This window comes from Rhinatrema bivittatum, chromosome 2 (genome assembly GCF_901001135.1).
Source record: "Rhinatrema bivittatum chromosome 2, aRhiBiv1.1, whole genome shotgun sequence".
Lineage (NCBI taxonomy): Eukaryota > Metazoa > Chordata > Amphibia > Gymnophiona > Rhinatrematidae > Rhinatrema > Rhinatrema bivittatum.
The window spans coordinates 803,836,003-803,859,063 of record NC_042616.1 but is presented as its reverse complement, the minus strand read 5'-3'; the positions used below and the strand labels follow the sequence as shown (position 1 = coordinate 803,859,063).

Sequence of the window (23,061 nt, the reverse complement as noted above, 5' to 3'; positions counted from 1 at the left end):
TACTGAATAAGGGATAAAGCTAACGCGTCGAAAAACGTGCATTCAAATGCCGGTTAACAGTGCGCTGTATTGTATCGGCCTGTAAGGGTTTTAACCCATAGATACAAGATGGGAGAAAAGCCTTAATGAATCTGGCTCTGCTTAGCCGGCTGTGTCTGAATATCTACCTCCATATGTCTTAAACCATCTCTTTGAACCAGAAAGTGAAATTTAGAAGCTTCCTTCCCAGGAGATGAGCAGCTGCTTCCGCGAGCCGAAGATTCACAGGAATAAACAAGGCAACAGCGGTCTTTTCTCATCTGCCTCAAACAGCGTGTCTGAGATCATTCGTCCTACGCATAGGCCTGAAAGGAAAAATGTCAGAGTTCCAAAGTAGCATAGAAATGGTTCGGTGCAGGATGGAAATTTCAATTACAGGTAAGGTGAGTTACCCTGTGTTATCTGGAGAAATGATTTGGGAAATCCGGACCCTATCTCTGTGCACGCAATGGGACAAAAATAGGAGGGACTCAGTCCGTCCCCTTTGACATGGAATCTTAGGGTCACCCTAACCATAGGGGACCCAGGGGTTTCTCTTCTCATTCTCCAAATCCAGCGATAAGGTGAAAAAATGTAAAAAGCTGTGAATGCTGAAAGCAAGGCGCTGCCTGCAGTTTTCCCTTGCCTGGTTGACCCTGCACGTTCCGCAATGGAACGCCTCTCGTTCTGAATGACGGCTGCTTTAGCCAATTGCATTGTTCCATAATTATGTGGGCGGGGACAGTGGCTGTGGCGTGTGGAGACCCGAACTCACGTGAGCTTCATCTGAGCAGTTTGGATGATCCTCCATCTCTCCACGCCATTCTGATAAATAAAGACTTAAGGATACGCGTTGAGGCAAAACAATAACAACAGATTGAAGGAGACATTTACAATTATTTGCCAACAAATAGCATGTCAATACATGGGCTGCACAATTTGAAAACTCATTTTCGTTATTGCGCAGAACAGTTAAAAAAATAATCTTCGATTGATTAAACCCCCCCCCCCCCCTCAAACTTTAAAGTCCAAATCTGAGCAGGGCCCCGATGAACCATACAGAGAGTGCCAGGGCCAGATGTGCGTTTTTTACTGTCGGCGCGCCTCGGACGCTGTTACACAGGTTCGTTTTGCAACAGGAAATGCTGTATTCTGCTATGATCACGTCGTACTTCTTTGAGGTGCAGTCGGAAGCACACTCTTTGGTGATTACGCTGACCCTGTTGGAAGTGCCTAGAATCAGGGAAAAACAAAAACAAAAAAAGTTAGATCTCTTTTACACCTGTATAAGTACAAGGAAACAGTCAACAAATTAGATTTTTTTCTTATTTTACCTAAAAGAACCATCCCTTGCACATGACTGAGGTGTGAATAAACAAGTGGCGATGGAGGACTGGGATAGCAGAATGGGAATCAACATGATACAACTGCCTAGAAACCAAATGATGGTGGTGGCCAGGAGCCTGTAATGATATTGGCTGCTAGGTGGCCACCCCCTCCCCCTGTGGAGGGGGTGGCCACCTAGCAGCCAATATCATTGGCCGCTGCGGATCCCCGTGGGATCCGCAGCGGCCCTGCTATCGGGTTTCCTCCTCTTCTCGGGCTGCCGCGACGTGGGATATGCGGCGGCCTACTAATGCTGCTCTTCTTCTGTACGCAGCAGATGCTCCTCCTCCTTCCTGCCCACGCGGCTCCAGCAACGTTTTTCTTCCGGGGCTTCGCAAGCAGGAAGGAGGAGGAGTGAACGTGACCCTTTTCTTCGGGCCGTGGTGATGTAAGCTCCACCACGGCCCCGCCGATCTTCCTGCTGTATTTCCCTGCTTCCGCCGGCCCTGCGGACCAGGCAACACACCTCCACACTACAGGCGACACACTAATGTGTCGCGACACACACTTTGGAAAGCTCTGTGGGGTAGATTTTCAAAGGGTTACGTGCCTCATATACGCGCATAACTCCCGAAAACCTACTCCTGTGCACGCCGAGCCTATTTTGCTTAGGCTCGGCGGCGCGCACAAGCCCCGGGATGTGCGTATGTCCTGGGGCTTTGAAAAAGGGGTGGGAAGAGGCCGGGGGTGTGGCACTGATACAGGGGGCGGTCCTGGGGTGGTCCCGAGTCCTCCGGCACAGTGGCCGTGCCAGAGGTTCGCGCACTGGCAGCCGGCCGGTGCGCACAAGATACACCTGCAAGAGGTAGGCGTAAAAAATAAAATAAGGTAGGGGGGGATTTAGGTAGGGCTGGGGGGTGGGTTGGATAGGGGAAGGTGGGGGGGGACCGAAAGAAAAGTTCCCTCCAAGGCCGCTCTGATGTGTTCAAATCTGCCAGTGACCTGATAAGACCTGCTCTTCAATTGGCTCCAGAGCCCCCAGTGTTCTGGCTGCACAGATTCACCCACACCGATTGTCCTTATGTTTCTCTTGGCCTCACCGACTCCATCCAGGTGGGCAGGGCCTGTAAATCTGTCAAGCTGGTCACGTACACAGCAACTGCAGAGTCTCTCTCTCCTATCTGCATTTGGCTGCAGATAGCCATACAGGTTAATGTCCATTTTTCTGCCGTCAGCTGCTTGTCCTGTTAGTAAGAGTTGGGGTATTCCCTGCAAACCTCTTCAAGTCGCTCAGTCTGCTGTATGTGAGAAGTGTATGCACGATATAATAAGGTTGGCATTCTCAGCCGTCAGCTATCACCAGCAGCAGCGATGACAGTGATGGACGCAACATTGCCAAAGAATTGTTTTCTCTCATCCCTGTTACGTGAACTTGAATTACTACTCGGTCGGATGTTTCACACACATGGGATACGATGGAGCTTCCTGTCCTCAGCAGAAATGAACGAGATTGCTGCGGCGTTTTCAGCCATTTTACCCTTTCCCGTGCAGTTGAGTCTTGCCAGGTCATAAGAACATAAGAAGTTGCCATACTGGGTGAAACCGAGGGTCCATCAAGCCTGGCATCCTGTTTCCAACAGTGGCCAAACCAGGTCACAAGCCCCTGACAAGATCCCAAACAGTAAACAGATCCCATGCTGGTATTGCACAGTGATAAACAGTGGCTATTCCCTAAGACTATGGACTTCGGGAACTTGTCCACACCTTTTTTAAACCCAGCAATGCTAACTGCCCTTATCACATCCTCCAACAATGAATTCCATAGCTTAATTGTGCGATGAGTGAAAACGAATTTTTTGCAGTTTATTTTGTATGTGCTACTTTCTAACTACATGGAGCATCCCCTAATCTTTATAGTTTTTGAAAGAATAACTGATTTACATTTACTCATTTTATTCCACTCATGATTTTATGGACCTTTATCATATCTCCCCTCAGCCATTTTTTTCCAAGCTGAAGTGCCCTAACCTCTTTAGACTTTTTTTCATAGGGGAGCTGTTCCATTCCCTTTATCATTATAGTTGCCCTTCTCCGTACCTTTTCCTGATGTATCCACAGTATTCTTGCAGTAAGGGTAAGATGATGAGCAGTTGATGATGTTCATACATTGGTCAATGCTCGTCTGAGAGTCGCATGTGTAGCACTGTAAAGAAGCAACTGCAAATGGAAAAAAAAGCCTATTACAACATGTTTTTAAAACATGAATATATGTGGCATACCTAAACTCCACTGACACAGCTATTTTGGTACTGAACCTGTATCTCGAAAGCCAGAAATACAAAACTGTTGCACATAGAGCAAATCTTTTTTTAAAGGGGAAATTCAAAATTGTGTATTTCTCCAAAGTGTTTCCTAATCTCCAACAAGCTAGAAGCCTGCTCCTTGTTTCTTGCAAAGTAATTAATATATTGATTACTTAGATATTTATGTTTAAAATCATGAATGTTTGAAGCCTATCTTGGTTTTAGTTCCAGGTCCCATGCATGATGGAAGATGACAGGTCCAGAAGCACCTTGGGAGCTTCACGCTCCAATCTCTTGTACCTCTCAGTCTTGACTGCTGCAGCTCCTTCTTTCCTCCCTCCACTCCACACCCCTCTACCCTCCCATTGCCTCTCTCTCCCTCTGGATGCTGCAGTTTCATCTCCACTCTTTCTAGCCCTCTGCCCTTCACCGCAATATGGACCTGGCGAAAGGCACCACGAGTGGCAGAGCTGCCATAGCTCTGAGCCTCCAATCTGCCGCGTTCAGTTATCCATGGTGTAAACGAGCAGCGGAGGAGTGTGATGGTTTCGAGGTGTTTGAGTGGATTCTTGGGTACTGTGGGAGATGACCACGCCCACGGGGAGGAGCCCCGTGAGGAGAAGTATTAGTACTCAGGCACAGAGCCAGGGACAGCCGGCCCTCGAGGAGCGAGTACCCTGATCCCAGATGGATACCTGGAAGAGAGCAAAGGGCCCCCGAGGAGCGGGTACCCAAGTTAGAAATGGAGAGAGCTTCCAGCGGCAGCAAGGAAGCGCCAGAGTAGCCGGACCGGAGGCGATCCAATCCGAGTCCTTGACTGGATAAAGGTCTTTCTGGTCTTTGCTAACTCGATTAGCTAGCAATCGCGGGCAGGCTAAATACCCGGATGGCGTGACGTCACTCGAGGGGGACGCCCCCGAGGTTCCCGCCATGACGTGGATAAAGACGTGGGTGGCGTGCACGCGCCCTAAGAGGCCCTCAGGAGAGACATGGCGTGAGGCTTTGCCATTGCCGTTCCGGGGACGCCGGAGAGAGCGGCATGTGATGCAGCGGTGGCCATCTTCCCGAGGCTAGCGGGGAGAGCAGAGAGAAAGGTGAGGCACAAAGGTCGAAGCCGTCTGAGACTGACGGACGCAACAAGGAGCAGAAGCCGCTCTGCCATTGCCGCCTATGCACTGTCTCCCTCTGTGCTGGCACAGACGCTGGCAGATTCAAACCTCAGGGATGGGCACTTCCTGGTGCTGATCTCTCAGTTCACAAGACATGAACTCCACGTGCAGGGCTGGCAAACTGGCATCTCACGAGCCACATGTTGTCAGCTGCAGCAAGCCAAGAGGGGCCGGGGACCAGGCACAGGCATGCTGGAGGTTTCAGGAGCTCACAGCTCTTGCAGGTGGTGACCCTCTGCTTCTCGGCAGCCAGCCCACAGGTGGAAGTTGTACGACTGTCCACGTGCTGGCTACTGAGCAGGGGGGAGGTTCATTATGTGCAGGAGCCATAAGCCACAGAGCTACCTTCTTGCTTGCCCAGTGATGTAAGGCCTAGACCCTGGAGTTCCCATCCCCCATAGGAGCCAGACCCTGCTGCTAGTGCTCATCTGGACTATAGCAGAAATCTGCCTGGAAGGAGAGACTGAAGGAGCCGATGCCTGACCCTGGAGTTCTGCTGGTAGGAGGAGGGAGTTTTATTTGTTTTTTTTTTATTTTGAAAGATATTACATGAGGGAGGGTTTTTGTTTTTTTTTAAGTTCAATCAGCAGACTGGAAAGGAGGGAGATGATTAGAAAGTGAAGGGGAGGGGCAAGATGGCGGCATAGGTGGAACGCTGTTCGCACGCTCCTGGAATTTTTCCCCTACTCATTTTCTTCTGAAAATTATGCCATCCAAAAGAAAAGGAAAAGTAAGGGTTTTTTTCCACCCGAATCCTTACCACCTTTGGGGCAGCTGGATATCTTGCGATACATGCGCCAACTGGATCTTGAGGGAACCGGGGAATCCGGTGTGAGCACCAGCGGGGGAGAGCTGGGCGCTCCTGCGGACGAGGCGTCCCTCAGCCCTGTTGCTAGACCGCCCCCAGCGCAGCGTGACCTTGAACGAGTCATCCCCCAGTCGCAGGTCGATGACGCGGCCGGAGAGACGGGGGGGGGGTGGAGGCAGACTCGGAGCAGACGCCGACAGCGAGGGAAACAGCCCGGGAGAACAGTGTTTCGATCGGTGCGGAGCCCCGAAGGAGCCCGGAGATGGTGATATGCCTCGGAGCGGAAGGTGGAGAGGCACCACCAGACGGACTTTTGGGAAGAATATCACCCGACGCTGACGGTGAGTCCCTAACTGCAATACCTAGACCGGAGGCAGTGACATTAGAGTCACTGTGGGACTTAATGGCGGGTCAAGGGCAGGCTATTAAAAGATTGGAGAGTAAAATGGATTCCCTGAACTATAATATTCAACAAAGAATACTGGAGGTGCAAACAAAAGCCACTGAAACCACAGTAAAGGTTTCTGAGGCTGAAAAGAAGATTCAGTCACTCCAAGTTGTTAATGCAGCAGTGGTAAGAGAGCAGATGGCTTGTTCTAGACGTTTAGAAGTACTAGAAAATAACATACGGCATCTTAATCTACGAATGCTGAACTTTCCAAAAATAGCCGGAGAAATTCCTCTTCTCACTTTAAAGAGACTTTTTAGAGAAGGTCTGGGCTATAGGGAAGAGAATATGCCTTCAATTAATTTCTGCAAATTTGTGAATAACAGACCTTCTCCTACAAGGCCTACAGTAACTCCAGCTATTCCGCTGAACCTGACCAGCTTCTTAGAGAACTCTGAGATGGACGTATTGGAAAGAAGTACTTTACTTGTGGCATTTATAACTGTCCAAGATTTAAACGGAGTCATGAGGAATTACTTTCGTAAATTTCCCCTATTATTTTATGGCCAGGCTATACGTATCTATCCGGATTTAGCACAGGTTACGCAGATTAGAAGGAGAGAATTCCTCACCTTAAGACAAGATGTTATTTCTCTAGATTATACCTTTACACTCCGTTATCCTAGTAAATGTATTTTGAGGAAAGGAGACGAATGTTTCATTTCCTTTCAGGTTGATCAGCTCCGTCAATTTATAGATGCACGTAGACCCACCACTTCTTCCCCGGTTGATTACACAAAGCTTTTGAATAGTAATGATCCACTTTAGTCCTATGTTATTGCTATGATAATTAATGTGTTTCCTATATTTCTCCCATTAATTTTCTATGCCCCATACTGGCTAATTGAATACCACTTGCATAGAATGATGGAATTTATATATAGGCATGATTACGATTAGATAATTTCTAATGTATATGTTTTTGTTCTTTCCCATATGAAAAGAATCTGGATTTAATCTGTTTTGCTGCAAGGAAGAATTTTGTTCTTATAATTTTTTGCTCTTTATTCAGAAAGAATGTAATCATACCTAAATCATTTTACTTTTCTGTATTTGAAAATGGATAAATAAAGAATTAAAAAAAGAAAGTGAAGGGGAGAAACATGGAGATACTGGGTAGAATAAGGGAGAGGGAGATGCAGAGCAGGGAACAGGAGGGGAGAGAGAGAGACACTGGGCTGTATGGTCTCTCTCTCTCTCCCTCCCCTAGCAACATCTGCTCAATATCACTCTATCCACCGGGTGTCCATAACAAGCCCTCTCTCTCACAAAACGCACACAGGGAGCTTGGCAGAGAGGATACTGGTGCTGGGGAGATAAGGAGCAGAGACGTACAGGAGATGAGGCAAGAAAGAGAGAAACTGCTGGGGACAGAGTAGGGGGGTGGGTAGTGAGCGAGAGACTGGTGGAGATGAGGAGGTTCCTTTCAATGGGGTAGGGAGACTAAGGGCCTTGGCTCACCCACACGCACACACACACTCCTCAAAGTGAGATTCTCTGCTACGGTGCTTGCTGGGTTAAAGGGGTTGGCCAGCCCTATGCTGGTGCAGCGTGGGGTCCCCAGCCTGTAGTGCAGGAGGGAGCTGCCACATCAATGAGTGGTAGTGTGTGAGTGTGAAAAGGCATGGGCTGATGTTTGGGAAGGGGGGAGGGGATACTGTGGAAGGGGTGGAGAGGCATGCAGAAGGCAATTGCTAGGGAATGGGGCGAGAGGAAATGGGGTAGTGATGGGGCAGATGCTGAGGAAGAGTTTGCCGGGGAAGGGAGTGATGGGGGCAGATGCTGGGGGAAGAGGCATGGAAGAGATGGGGAAAAGGGAGATAAATGGAGGGATTGTAGAGGCAAAGGTTAAGAAATAAGGAGGGATATGATCTGTGATGGGGATGGGATTATATGGGGAAGGATACTGGGGAGCAGGTAGCCTGGGGGAAGGTAGTATGGAGAAGAGTGCTGCTACTGCTGCTGCTGGGGATCAGTCTGGATGGGGAGAGGGCTGGGGTCCAGCCTGGGGAGGGTAGGAAGGGAGAAAGTGCTGAAGGTCTGTTCTGGGGAGGAGGTGGATGAGAGTCTCGAGGTCCATCCTGAGAAAGGGAGAAGGCTATGGGGAGTGAAGGGGTGGGGAGTGAAGAATACAGAGGTCTCCCCTCCCAAATCCACAGGCGTGTCAGGATGACCAGAACTCAGACGTTTCCAGGTGTGCTTCATGACTTGTCCAGTTCAATTTTTGTCTACACATTTCTGTTTCTAATTTGCTGTCCCTTATTCTGTCTGTAAGGGATACTCCGATCACTTACCAATTTTTTTTTCCTTTTTTGACCAACACTAAGGAACTTGAAGGGTTTTTTTTAGACCATCACTGGAAGTGTCCTTCTCCCAAGATTGGTCAGCTTGGCCCTATAAATTGGAGCTGAGCGTGTGCAAGAGGCAGAGAGTGTTGGAGCTGGCCATAGGTGCTAAATTGCCTGGCTAAGGCTCTGGGATACTGGGCATTGGGGTGGGTGGATGCTGGGGAGGGAAGGAAGTTAAGAGATAGGGGAGAAGATGATGGGAATGGAGGGGTTTAAGAGGCGCCATTTGCCCTAGAGCCAGCCCTGGCCACGGAAGCTTCTCTTACTATGTTTTGTCAAACTGCAGTAACCCATTTAACCCAGAGGACTCATTTTTAGTGACCATTAGAGATGTACATTTGGGAGAAACAAAATAGAAAATAACAATGAAATTTCCTAATTTGTTTCATTTCATTCTCAAAATGAAACGATTGAAAATCTGATGAAATTTTGTTGGTTTGCACGTTTCATTTTGAAAACAAAACGAAAAATTAATCCGTCAGGCCTAGGTCTAAGCCCGAGGACAGGGCCTTACCTTAGGAATAGGCCGAAATCCAAAGTAGGGGCCTTGGCCTATGCCCAAGCGTGACTCTAGGCCCTGGGCTAGGCCTAGGCCTGAGACCAGGTTGTCACCTGGGTCGCGGCCCGATGCAGGGACCAAGGCCTAGGCCTGGGCCCAAAATCAGGGCCTCATCTGGACCCCAAAAATTTTGCTGGGGCTGGCAAACGTCCTGGCCTCCACTTACCTGATCCGACGAGGATCAGATATTGCAGCCCAGGAACAGACCCAATGACAGGGCCCAGCTGGAGTCTGGCACCTGATGCTGGGGCCTCAGCCCTGGCCCAAGTCTGATGCCAGGGCCCATCCCGGAGGCTGGGTCCTTGGCCTCAGCCTCGCCTAGACCAGGGCCTGGACCCATGCCTAGGCGTGTCGGCAGGCCTGGGCCTGGAAAACTGTACACCAAAATGGCACCTTCCACTGAAGAGGGAGGCACCGGAGTATGTCCCCAGCAGATGCCGTCATTTAAAAGAAGAAGATGACGCTATGAGACCTGGGCAAAGGCAAGGATGGAGGCCTCTGCATCGGGATCGGGCCTTGGCGAAGGCCAAGTCTGAGACTGGTGTCAGGCCTAGGCCGAGACATCAGGACCAGGCCTCAAAGCCTAGGGCCTAGGCCGAGTTTGTGATGACCATACCGCAGCCTAGGCTTCTGCAAGGCCGAGGCTTCGGTCTGGGCCTAGGCCTTGTTCGCAGCTCCCCGCAGACTGAGAAACTGGGGGCCAGGGGGTATCCTGGCCCTGGAATTTTTTCATGTGGAAGGAATGGGAGGTGAGGATGGGCAGCCTCAGGAGGCACTGTTTCTTTTTTTAATGCATTTTTGTGGTGCTTTTTTTCTAATGTTTATTTCTGTTGTGTTTGTGGCATTGTGGTTCCCTTGGTCGCAATGGAGATGACTCCGCCCACGGAGAGGGGTCCCGTGGGGAACCACTGCGATAGGCTGAACTCAGATAGCAGACACAGTATGGATAGAGTCTTTATTGTACTGCTGTAGATAGATGGTGAAAGCAGGAAGGTAAGGCACTGATCCACAAAGTGCCAGTACGTTCAACAGGCTCAGAAGTATAGTCTCACTCAGATGTTCACAATAGGCGGGAGCCCGCAGTGCGGGTGACGCCATGGCTGGAGGGTGGAGCTGGAGCACTGGATCGTAGAGGTACTCACTGGAATGAAGGCGTCTTCCTGGTGGTAGAATGGTGGACCGAAGGTCCATGGTGCAGGATATAATGGCTGATGGGCCCTCGAGGAGCGAGTACCCGCTAGTCCAATATCCTGAAAAGTAGAAGAGAGAGAAAGACTCCCCAAGTAATGGTTGTCTTAGGTAGTGAGGACCCCGAAGGGTAGTTGGAAGCGAGAGACTCCCGAGGAGAGGGTGTCTAGAGCTTCTTGCAGGAGCAAGGCCCTTGGAGTGAAGCGACGTCTAACGTGCAGCTTAGAGCTATCAGAAATAGCGAAGCAAAGTCTTTGCTAACTCAAGGTGGTAGCGGAAGCGGAGACTAGATATACCCAGAGGTACTGACATCATGCGGTGGGGCTGGCCCCCTGGGTTCCCGTCATGACATGTATTTGAGCGTAGGAGATGTGCGTGATCGCACCCTAGGAGGCTACGGGAGTGAGCATGGCAGACTGGGACGCCCATACTAGTTTGGAAACGCCGAGACCCTCGGGACTCAGCACCGGAGGCAGCCATCTTGCCCAAGGAGAGATAAAGAGGAGAAAAAGAGGTAAGGCAGAGTGGTCGCAGCCGTCCTGCGACCGACGGACGCAACAGTACCCCCCCTTCAAAGGGCCCGCTCCAAGACTTCTTTCCAGGTGGTTTGGGCTTGCATGGGTGTGCCAGGTGGAATTGACATACCATCTCCTTGTCTGTAATATTGGCCAGTGGTTCCCAGGAGTTTTCTTCTGGGCCATAGTTCTCCCATTATATGAGATACTCCCATGTCTTGCCTCTTTTACGTACATCAAGGATGTCATCTACAGCATATTCAATGTCATCTTCTGTATCCAGGCTGGTAGGCTCTGGGTCCTTCCTGGAGAACTCGGAGAGTATCACTGGCTTTAGTAGAGATACATGAAATGCATTGTGTATTCTTCATTGAATGGAGGCAGTTTAAGGCTGTATGTTAGATTTCCTTATCGCTGAAGGATGGCGAAAGGTCCCACAAAGTGAGGTGCAAATCTTGCAGAAGGCAGCTTAAGTCGAAGGTACTTGGTGCTTAACCAAACTTTGTCTCCAGGCTGAAACTGGGGTGCCTTTTGATGATGAGCATCATAGGTTCTCTTTGCCTTTTGTCCTGCTTTGAAGAGAAGCTCCTTCGTCTGTCTCCAAAGTTGGGATAATTCTGCTGAGGTAGCCTGGGCAGCAGGAGAGGCTACTGACAATGGAATGGCAGCGGAGGTAATGGTTGTCTCCCGTAGACAAGCTGGAAAGGGGAAGACCCCATTAAAGAAGCAGGATGAGAATTGATGGCAAATTCTGCCCAAGGCAGTAATTCGCCCAGTCATTCTGTCTAGAGTTGACATAAGATCGCAGAAATTGTTTCAGCGTCCTATTCATCCTCAGTCTGACCATTAGACTGAGGATGGTAGGCAGAAGTTAAGTCCAAGGTGATGTCAAATTTTTTGACATAATGCTCTCCAAAACTTTGCAAGTAAATTGCACTCCCCTGTCGGATAGGATATGTTTAGGCATCCCATGAAGATGGAAGATGTGTTTAATGAGAGTTTTGCTAACTCAGTAGACAGAGGGTAATCCTGGTAATGCTACAAAGTGTGCCATTTTAGAAACGGTTGACCGTAACCCATATGGTGTTATTGCCGTTGGATTAAGGGCAGGTCCACTACGAAATCAGTAGCAATATGGGTCATTGGTTCATCCAGTGATGGTAGAGGCTGTAATAGGCCTACCAAGGGTGCCCAGGTGGTGGCTTTTGCTTGGCCCCAGACAGTGCAGGAACCCACGTACGCTTGCTGTCCTTCTTCATGGTAGACCACCAATAATATCTTTGCAACATGGCTAGGGTACAACTCTGTCCTGGATGGCCTGCCAGACGGGATTCGTGTGCCCATTTCAATAGTTTTTTCTTAAACGTCTGGCCACTACCGTCTTCCCAGCAGGGTACCGTGTGGGATGGCTGCGAGGACCACTCTTTACGGGATCAATGATATGACAGGTTCAGCCGGCACATCCTGAGGTAGAAGGATCATGATAAGGTGTCGCCGAGTACTCTCTCTCCTGGACGGTAGTAGTTCAGAAGGAAGTCGAATCTGTTGAAAAACAGAGACCATCTTGCTTGACGGTGGTTTGAGTCGTTGAGCATGTTGTAGGTACTCTAGATTCTTGTGATTGGTGTATACTACTATTTGGTGTTGTGCACCTTCTAGCCAGGGATGCCACTCTTCAAAAGCCGGCTTGATTGCGAGAAGCTCCTTGTTCCTAACCCATAATTTCTCTCGCAGGTGAGAATCACCTAGAAAAGAAGGAGCAAGGATGGAGCACATTGGATTCGCTGTACTGACTTAGAACCGCCCCCACACCAATGTCGGATGCGTTGACCTCCACGATGAAAGGACGGTGTGGTCAGGGTGGTGGAGGCACGGCTTCTTTTGAAAAGCCTCTTGAGCATCAGGAAGGCTGAGATGGCTTCTGGAACCAATTGGCAGGTTGGCTCCCTTCTTGGTCATAGCAGTTAGAGGGACTGTCAATGATGAGTAGTTTTTAATAAAGGATCGACCTCCTTCAGGCCTGTGGTTGAGGCCAGTCCCGGATACTCTCAAGTTTCTTGGGTCCATTTGAAAACCATTCTTAGAAACAATGTATCCCAGGAAGGGTACAGCTCTTTGTGAAATTCACACTTTTCAAGCTTTGCGTAAAGGTGGTACTCATGCAGGCATCTTAGGACTTTCTTAACATCCTCCTGATGACTTTGTAGATCTTGAGAAAAGATCAGTATATCATCAAGATATACTACTACACATTGATACAGTAAGTCCCGTAAGATGTCGTTCATCATATTTTGAAAGACTGCAGGTGCGTTGCTTAAACTGAAGGGCATGATGAGGTATTCAAAGTGTCCATCATGGGTGTTAAAAGCAGTCTTCCATTTGTCTCCTTCTCAATACGCACCAAGTTGTAAGCTCCTTTAGGTCTAATTTGGAGAATATTTTGGCCCTTGGAGCCTATCAAACAGTTCAGATATTAAGGGCAGGGGGTACCTGTCCTTGATGGTAATCTCATTCAGACCCCTGTAGTCGATGCAGAGGCGTAAGGTGCCATCCTTTTTCCCCCACGAAAAAGAAGCCTGCACCAGCAGGTGACTTGGAAGGTCTGATATATCCCTTTTGTAGATTTTCTTGTATGTAAGTAGACATAGCTTTAGTTTCAGCTACTGAAAGAGGATAAACTCTTCCTTTGGGAGGTTCTGAATTTGGCTTCAGATTTATGGCACAATCGAACTCTCTGTGTGGCGGAAGAACATCAGCTGCTTGCTTTGAGAAAACATCCTGGAAGGAGGCGTATTGTGGAGGTAAGCCAGGTAATGATGGGATAATGGGCATGCAGATAAGCGGTGAAACTTCAGCAAGACACCGACCATGACAGTCTGGTCCCCACCGGGACAGTTCCAAGGTAGCCCAATTAAATTATGGCATATGGTCTTGAAGCCATGGCAGCCCCAATACCACCCGATGCATGGCTTTTTCCAACACTAGAAAAGAAATTGATTCTGAGTGTAGAACTCCTGTGCGCAGGCCAATGGCCTGGGTGGTCAATGAAACTTCTCCAGGAAGTGGTTCTCCATGGATAGATGACAATAGCAGAGGCTTAGCTATTGGTGTGGTAGGTATCCGTAGATGTTCAACCAAGCGCTTCAGAATAAAATTACCTCTGGCACCGGAGTCAATGAGAGCGAGAGTCTGAAATTGGAGACCTCCGCAAAGCAGAGATACTGGTAATGACAGTGGAGGAGTAGGAGAGGTGAGGCCCAGGAGAAGTCCTCCTGCAGATCCCAGGCCCTTCAGTTTCCCAGACAAATGGGACAGGTTTGGACTGCATGACCTGATTGGCCACAGTACATGCACAACTCCATGTGCTTGCGATAACATCTCTCCTTAGAAGTCAAATGTCTTCGGCCTAGTTGCATAGGCTCTTCCTCCTCTAGGGGGTGCAGACAGTAAGCTAGAAGCAATAGGCACAGGTTTAGGATGGTTAGCCCTACTGTAGACTTTCATGAACTCTTAGCCTCCTGAGTACAATCGCGGATATGGCGGTCAATTCTCCCTGCTAGTTCCATCAGGGTCTCAAGGATATCAGGCAAATCATGAGCCACTAATTCATCCTTTACGCGAGAGTTGAGACCCTCCATAAATATGGCACATAAGCATCCAGTGTCCCAATGTAGTTTGGATGCTAGAGTCTTAAATTCAATAGAAAAGTCTGTAAGTGGCTTATTACCTTGCTGAAGGTTAAGCAAGGGAGATCCAGCGATGGTCTGGCGAGCCGGGTCATCAAACACAGACTTAAAAAGTTTTAGAAATCCTGGTAAGTCATTCAGGAAAGGATCTTCATGTTCCCATAACGGTGAAGCCCAGGCCAGGGCTCGTCCTTCTAGGAACGAACAGGATGTAGGTGGTCTTTGAAGCTTCAGTGGGAAAGAGGGTAGGCTGTAATGAAAAATGCATGCTGCATTGATTAATAAACCCTCTACACATCTTGGCTTCACCCATAAAGCGGGTAGGTGTGGATAAAGGTACAGTGGTTTTAAGGGTTACCACTGGTGTCAGCAATTCCTTCACAGGAGGAGCTGAAGAGTTCAGTTGAGCGTGTAACTGATTGAAGGCAGTAGCTAAGGCTCTCCAAAGACTTTGTTGTTCCGTGATCCGCTGGGCTAGGCCAAGGATGGCTTGCTGGGCTGCGAGCTGAGCCGAGTCCATGAAGTTAGCAATCTGTTGTGCTTGTGGCATTGTGGACCCTTAGTTGCAATGGAGATGGACTCTGCCCACGGGGAGGGGCCCCGTGGGGAACCACTGTGATAGGCTGAACTCAGATAGCAGACACAGTATGGATAGAGTCTTTATTGTACTGGCTGTAGATAGATGGTGAAAGCAGGAAGGTAAGGCACTGATCCACGAAGTGCCAGTACGTTCAACAGGCTCAGAAGTATAGTCTCATTATAGGCGGGAGCCCGCAGTGTGGGTGACGCCGTGGCTGGGTAGGTGGAGCTGGAGCACTGGATCGATAGAGGTACTCACTGGAATGAAGGCGTCTTCCTGGTGGTAGAATGGTGGGACTGAAAGTCCGTGGTACAGGATATAATGGCTGATGGGCTCTCGAGGAGCGAGTACCCGGTAGTCCAATATCCTGAAAGTAGAAGAGAGAGAAAACCCCCCCGAGGAGCGGTTGTCTTAGTTAGTGAGGACCCCCGAAGAGTAGTTGGAAGCGAGAGACCCCGAGTGAAAGCGGCATCTAAGCGTACAGCTTAGAGCGGTCAGAGTAGTGAAGCGAAGTCTTTGCTAACTCAAGGTGGTAGCGGAAGCGGAGACTAGATATACCCGGAGGTACTGATGTCATGCGGTGGGGCCGCCTCCGAGGTTCCCACCATGACGTGTATTTGAGCGTAGGAGATGTGCGTGCTCGCACCCTAGGAGGCCACGGGAGTGAGCATGGCAGACTGGGACGCCCATGCTAGTTTGGAAATGCCGAGACCCTTGGCACCAGAGGCAGCCAACTTGCCCAAGGAGAGAGAAAGAGGAGAAAAGAGGTAAGGCAGAGCGGTTGCAGCCGTCTGCGACTGGACGGACGCAACAATTTCATTTTGTAAAGCTAAAGAAAACAAAACAAACATTAAACGAAATGAAATTCATGAAAAAAACACCCCAATAAGAAGATTAAAATACAAAATGTACACCCATAGTGACCATCTGTAATTTAACCTGGAAAGACTAAGCTCTTGTCTTATCTTTCCAATTATTCTTGATAGTGCTGCCCTGTTCAGTGTCGCTGCTTTCTGTCTGCAGGCCACCTAAGAGGAGCGACATGGAGAAGAGTGGGCTGGGGGTTTCCTGTAGCTGGAGATGCTGGTTAGGTTTGGGTAATGTTTAAGCAATTGGACCAGTGCTTGGGTGGCTGTTTCCCCACACCAAGGGCCAAGAAATTGTAATGTGCAGTTCCAAAATAATTTCAATTTCAAATAATGAGAGAGAGGTAGGATACCCAGTATCTCTCCCTCTCTCAATCTGCCCACCCTGTCCCCACTGGTTTCTCTCTCAATCCCAATCTGTTCCCAGCAGTCTCTGTCAATCTTCGCACCAGCCTCTCGTTTTCTCAGTCCCCCAACCCTGTCCTTACCAATCAGCCCCTCTCAGTCAGTTCCTGTTCCCGCTGGTCTCTCTCAGTCCCATCATCTCGTCTTCAAGTCTTTTAATCATCCCACTCTACCCACACCAGTTTTTCCTCCAGTTTTCCTACCCTGTCCTCATCAGTGTCTCTCTCACCCTGTCCCCTTTATTCTCTCTCTCAATTCCCCACCCTGTTCCCATCAGTTTTTCTCTTTTTCTCTCAATCCTACCAATCTCTTTCTCAATTTCCACATTCTATCCACACAAGTATCTCTCTCAATCCTCCCACCCTGTCCCCACCTGTCTCTCACCAAAATCTCCCTCTTTCTCCCCCCATGATCTGACCAGTGACTGTCATTTTCTCTCTCTCTCTCTTATCCCCGTCAGTATCTTCCTTGTTCCTACCAGGGTGTCTCTCCGCAGCCCGGTATCACATTCTCTAAAACTCCTCAACGCCAATGATGTGAGCTCTGTGGCTCCAACTTTAACACTTCCCTTCACACCACTTGTGTCACTCTGCTCTCCCCTCCCCTCCTCACCCTCTGCCCCCACCACTCTTGTTCTCTCTCTCCCTCTGAACCCTCACTCCAATGCCCTATCTGGTTCTCTGGCATAAACCCTCCACTATTACCCCTTCTGGCTGTCATACACCCTCCCCTAATATTCACTCCTTTTCAAGTCACTCCCCCCCAGAAGCATTCACTCCCTCTTGCACTCCCCCTCCAATTAATGGCTCTCTCACCCCTTCTGGATCTGTTACCTTCCCTCTCTCCCTTTACCCCTCTAGCTCTCTCCCCCTCACTACCCATGACTGTCACCCATCCTCACTCTCCCTGCCCTTTCAGCCCCTCTGGCTCTCACACGCCCCCATTTATCACCACCTCTGGCCCACCCTGACACCGTTTCTAATTTTTCACCCTCCCTTCCAATCACCGCCTCTGACTTTCTCACACACACCCACCCTCCCTACTGGCTTCCTCCCATTCCTCCCCATTCTTTTCAGCCCCTTTTATTTCTACCCCAGGCTCTCTGATGCCCCTCCACTTCTCCACATACCCTCTCCCAGCCCTCTCTCCCCTCATAGCTATTGCAGAACATGTGGCAGACAGGACCTTGGGCAGGAATTTATTTATTTATTTATTTATTTATGTATAGGTTTTTATATACCGATAGCCGTTTGCACATCGTATCGGTTTACAGATAACTAAAACTTTTTGACAGTGTCATTATACAGAACTTTTGGCACTGCCATTACATAGAACAGTAAACTTTGCATACAAGAGATAAACATCAACAACCAGTAACTGGGTAACTATTTACAGGGAACGAAGGTTCCTCAATTGGGAGCAGATGAGGGAAAATTAACAAGAGCACATAGGAATAAGGTGCCTGACAGACCAATTTAATTTGTATTGCTGACTTCATGGAGATGGGGAGAGAACGAATATTCACCCCCCCCCCCCATCTCGGGCTCTCTGCTGCCCCCCCCCCCCCCAATTTTAATATTAATCCCTTTTCACTGCACTGCCCGCGGAAGCATTCCCCCCCCCCCCCCCCCGTGCACTGCATCTCCTTCAAGCATTCACACCCCTCACCTCCCCAGCATTCACTTTATGCACTGCTCCTTCAAGTATTCACCAGCTACATTAATCCCCTCCTCCCCTAACCCTCTTTCAGCACTCACTCCCTTTCTCTTGCCACAAATTGTTCCGGCCTGACTGGAGCCCTGGGTGACTCCCTCCTCCCCTCTGCTGTCAGCTAAGTCCCACGTCTTGGTAGCACAGCCAAGCTCCACTCCAGCCCCTCCCCTCCCGGCCGCCGCAGACCAGGTGAAGAGCCCTCTACTCCAGGCAGCGGGTGGGGTGGAGCGGAGAGCCTACTGGCTCTTCTCTGCTGTCCTGTCAGCTCCAGCCTCACCCCCACCTCCTCCCCTGATTGCGGACAAGGGGTGGGGGGGGGAGTATATCCGGGATGAGTAGGGAAAACCTTCCGATCCCTGATCCAGCCCCGACCTTCTGTCTGTGCAGCAACCAGAATCACTGTGGGGTCAGGAGGGGGCGCTGGGGTAGAATGGGGCTTCTATTGCACGTGCTTCCTGCTCCAGCCCCTCTCCTCCTGCCCTCTGCAGGGCTACCCAGGTGCCATGTGGCCAAGAGGGCAAAAGCCACATTTTGCACATGAAAGATATAAGGGTGTTTTAAGATACTGTTCATATACTATTGTAATTAATAGTGCTTTGTTATTTAGGGATCTACCCTAGATTTTGATGTCTCATTGTGTTTGAGTGAAATTCTCTATTATCTTCATTTGTCTCAGATAGCCACTTGGACTCTAAGCTCTTTGAGGCAGGAGCTTACCACCATTGCACTGCAAATATCCATTAATAATACTTCTTACAATGCTACAAAATATACACTGTACAATTATATGCTTAGCACTGTATATTGGTGATAAGTATTCATGTACAATAAGTTCCTTCCCCAAAGAGCTTTCAGTTTAAGTTGGCATCCTGAGGCAATGGGAGATAAAGTGCCTTGCCCAAGCTCGCAGGAGTATCTGTGAGAGGAGTGGGATCCGAATCCTCATTTCTCTGGTTTGTAGTTCCACTGGTGAAACCCAAGTCTTTTCCAAGCCTGCCCGGGAGGCACACTAAGCAGTCGGGTTTTCAGGATACCCACAATGAGTATACATGCAGTGTCCAAAGTATGCAAATCTATCCCATGCGTATTCATTGTGAATATTCTGAGAACCAGACTGGTTAGGGGTGCTCCAGGATGGGGCTGGGAAACACTGCTCTAACCGCTAGGCCACGCAAAAATGATGCTGTGATAGATGAGTGATCCAAACTTCTTTCTCCCCAATCTCTCATTTGTTGTCCTTCATGGGGTTCTCTTTGTTAGGGGCTGCTATTTACAGTGCTGCCTCAGAGAGAACTGACCACTGTGTGTCTCTGTACAGCGAGGCATACATCTGGTATGCTCTATATATCAGGGGTTCTCAACCCAGCCCTCGGGAAACACCAAGCAGGGATGTGCATTTGTCTGAAATAAATAAGGAATCTGAAACGAGAAGCCCATTTTTGGTTTGGTTCGTTTCTAACAAAACAAACAAACCCCTGCTGGTACCGAAAGCTCCAAAACTTTTCATTCTTTTTGTTTCAGGAAACAGAGGGCGCTATTTCCGAACAGTGCACGCCATTTGCAAATAATGTGCACTATTTCCCAAAGCTAAAAAAATCCAAAACACCCCCAACAAAATGAATATCGGCTAGATCCCCTGCCAACGAAAAGAATCAAACCAAATTGAAAATGCGTGGCCTGTACACCCCTAACACCAAGCCAGTCGGCTTTCCAGGATATCTGCAGTGAATTTCATGAGATTGATCTGCATAATGAAGGCAGTACATTCAAATCTATCTCATGCATATTCATTGCTGATATCCTGAAAACCTGATTGGCTAGGTGTATCCAGAGGCTGGGATTGAGAACCACTATATAGTATTTTAGCATGGAAAATGATTCACTTGAGTTCCTCTTTACCAGTTATTAGTCTTCTAATTATCTCTACACTTGTTGGCAGTCCTAGGACTGGCTTATCCAGGGACTTCTTACAAGCACTGAATTGGTGCTGATGTAGAGCAGTGTTTCCCAACCTTCTTCTGGAGCACACCTTACCAGTCAGATTTTCAGGATATCCACAGTGAATATGCATGAGATAGATTTGCACACATCAGAGACCCAGGATATGCAAATCATTTCATGCATATTCATTGTGGATATCCTGAAAACCTGACTGGTGAAGTGTGCTCCCAGGATTGGGTTGAGAAGCATGGGTCTAGAGAAGGGCTTCCCAAACCTGTCCTGTGGACCCCCACAGCCAGTCGGGTTTTCAGGATATCCACAATGAATATGCATGAGATAAATTTGCATATACTGAGTCTCCATGGTAGGCATCTCTTGCATATTTATTGTGATATCCTGAAAACCCGACTGGCTGTGGGGTCCCCAGAATAGGTTTGGGAAGCCCTGGTCTAGAGGAATGCACCAATTCCAACATCTAGAGGTAGACAACTTCCAGTCCCTGTGGGCACTAATCCACTGGCATTTTCAGGATATCCCTAATGAAAAGGCATGGCATTGGTATGCAGATCTATTCATGCATGTTAATTAGGGATATCCTGAAAACCGAAGCGGCTTGATGTCTGCAAGGACTGGAGGTTGTCTGCCCCTGTGGATACCCGCATTACAGAAAATAGTGTAGTCAGAGACGTTCCGGAGAGAAATTCTGGAGGTGTAGCAGGAAAGAATACATAATTTTGCCAGTTGTGTAACTGGACTCTGAGTGACTCTTTTTTTTTTTTTTCAGATTTCACCGTGCCTGAATGTGAACTTCTGAATTAGTTATTTAGTTAAGTGTATTGCCCTAGAGTTAGTTTTAAAGAACAACGTATTGGAAAGGAGCATCCTTAGTGCTGAGGAAGCCAGGGCAGACCTGAAGATAAAGGTACTGCTTGCACTATTCCAGGAGTGGAGTAGCCTAGTGGTTAGAGCAGTGGGCTATGAACCACAAGACCAGCATTTGAGTCCTGCTGTTGCTCCTTGTGACCTTGGGCAAGTCACTTTACCCTTCATTGCCTCAGGTACAAAAACTTAAGATTGTAAGCCCTCTGGGGACAGGGAAATACCTACAGTACCTGAATGTAATCCTCTTTGAAGCACTGAAAAAAGTACAAAAAAGCAGAATATAAAATAATTGCAACTCAGGTAAGGAAAGGGGGCTGATTAAATGGGCTGTAGAGACCTTCCCTGCTGTCAGAGTCTACACGGACATTGTCCTCTCACTAAAGAGCTCAATGTGATACATGACACATGTAAAAATGAACTGTGAGAACAGGCAAGGGAGTGCACTGTGTCAGATACAACCCCCTCATCAGACTTAGGTTCTAATTAGTCACAAAATCCTACATTATTTTTTTATTATAATAATGTAAAAGTCAAATTATATTTAAGCACACAAACCCCTATGGTAGTAACAATCATTGTACGTAAAGAAGAATGCCCGTTTATTGCTTGCCGGTTAACTTTTTGTGTGCTATCAATAGCTTTCCTATATCTGACTTGACCATCTTTTGGATCCTATGGAAGGTCTTACCTATCTCCATACAGAAAAACACGGCCAGAAGAGAGTGCAGGAAAAGCTTCATCGTCCGAAAATCCTCACAAATCCTACGGAGGGCACAGCTGCTCCCAGGGCAGACCGTATGTTTTTGACAAAGAGTCGCAGATTTTAAAATTAAAAACTAGACCAACAGGTTTGTCGTCATTGTCTTGCTGCACCTCATTCTGATCAAATTCCTTGAGAATGATGCTCCACCGGCTTGATCTACAGCAGGGTTGGGCACACTATTTTTGTCAGAGGGCATATTAATAGCCCAGTCTGAAAGAGGGGCAGTGAAGGTCCTGGAGGGGTGAGGCAGGGCCATTGCAAGGTTATTAAGCACCCTAGGCGAACCTTCTGCCGTGCCCCCCCCCCCCCCCCCCCCCCCCCACCCGGCCCGGTCTCAGCCCCGACTCCTACCTTATTCGCGCCCGAGAGTGTGGTGTTCTGGGCTGCGAGCAGGATGGGCTCTGCTTGCGGCCCGCCGAATCTCTACTCCTCTTTGCCGCGAGCGGGATAGGCTCCGCTCGTGGCCCCACATGGCTCTGCTCTTTGGCGCCCCCTAATGGTCGGCGACCGCCTAGTTTGCTTAATAGGATGCGCCGGCCCCGGGGTGAGGGATGCCTCCCTCTAAGCTGAGTTCCTCCCTCTAGGTTCCAGCAGAAATTTGGCAGCTTTCATCCAGTCTGCAGCGGCCGGATTCAGGCATAGGCAATGGAGACACATGGCCAGGGTGCCAGATTCTGAACGAACCTAAAAACTGGGACTCACATCCCTGCTATTTCCCTGCTTATGGGTGCCACTAATCCTAAATCTGGCCCTGAGTGGTGGCATCTTCTTCCCGTCCACGGATGTTGCTTCCAGGCTGAAATGACATGTTCGTGCTGCCACAGACCAGACAAAAACCTCCTAAGGCTGAAGTGGCCCATGGACCATAGTTTACACACCTCTAGCCTAGAGGCAAATCTTTTAAATGACTTTTATGGGCAACAAATGGAAATGCTCACCTGGCATCAGTTATAAAAAAAAAAATCTCTGCCCTTCTACATGAGCAGGGCAAATTCCAAAGCCATTTACCTGGGTAAATAGGTGTCTACCCAGGTAAGTTGGGCTGACTACAAATCACCCACAGCTAAAAGTGCACTTAGAGTGTGTGTTTTTTACCCACATTAGAAAGGTGCATTTCTTTGGGCGTGCTTAGGTCAGAGGAAGAAAACAGCGCCCGTACAGGACATGTTACAAAGTCTGTGTGCTATTTTCTCCTGCTCGTCTGCCCACGTAGAAAGAGCCTTGCAAACGATGCGGGCAGCTGCATCATGGATGCTGTACGTGGATTTTCCGAGGGAGAGCATGATTTCCCCTCTGCAAATTCAGGTACAGCACACGCTTTCAAGCCGCCCCCGTATGCAGTGTTTCAGAAGTTTACAAGAGGTGTGGTAATGCCTTCTGACAGCTAAAATTCTGCTGGTAAATTATCACTGGAAACTCTATAAAGTGTCCACTGTGAGTCCCTCAAATCACTGGGAGCATCCACATTAGAGTCATAAATTACCTCACATACACACTGTCAGTCCAGCTGTCACAAATGCCATCAGGCACTTCCTGGGGTTTG

General features: G+C 48.7%; 1 protein-coding gene across 2 annotated transcripts; it reads right to left on the bottom strand.

Annotated features, from left to right (window-relative positions):
• Positions 1–1,007: 1,007 nt before the first annotated feature.
• Positions 1,008–21,981, bottom strand: LOC115085759 (prostate stem cell antigen-like). Of its 2 annotated transcripts, none has more exons than XM_029592136.1 (3): positions 21,444–21,561; positions 3,442–3,561; positions 1,008–1,251 (listed from the first exon to the last, which is right to left on the bottom strand). In XM_029592136.1, exons 1-3 carry the CDS (start codon positions 21,493–21,495, stop codon positions 1,040–1,042), a joined length of 384 nt encoding a protein of 127 aa, XP_029447996.1. In that variant the 5' UTR covers positions 21,496–21,561; the 3' UTR covers positions 1,008–1,039. The 2 variants fall into 2 exon arrangements, 1 of the variants encoding a protein (XP_029447996.1); XR_003854959.1 differs by lacking the exon at positions 21,444–21,561 and adding an exon at positions 21,870–21,981 and having other exon boundaries at positions 1,011–1,251.
• Positions 21,982–23,061: the final 1,080 nt, after the last annotated feature.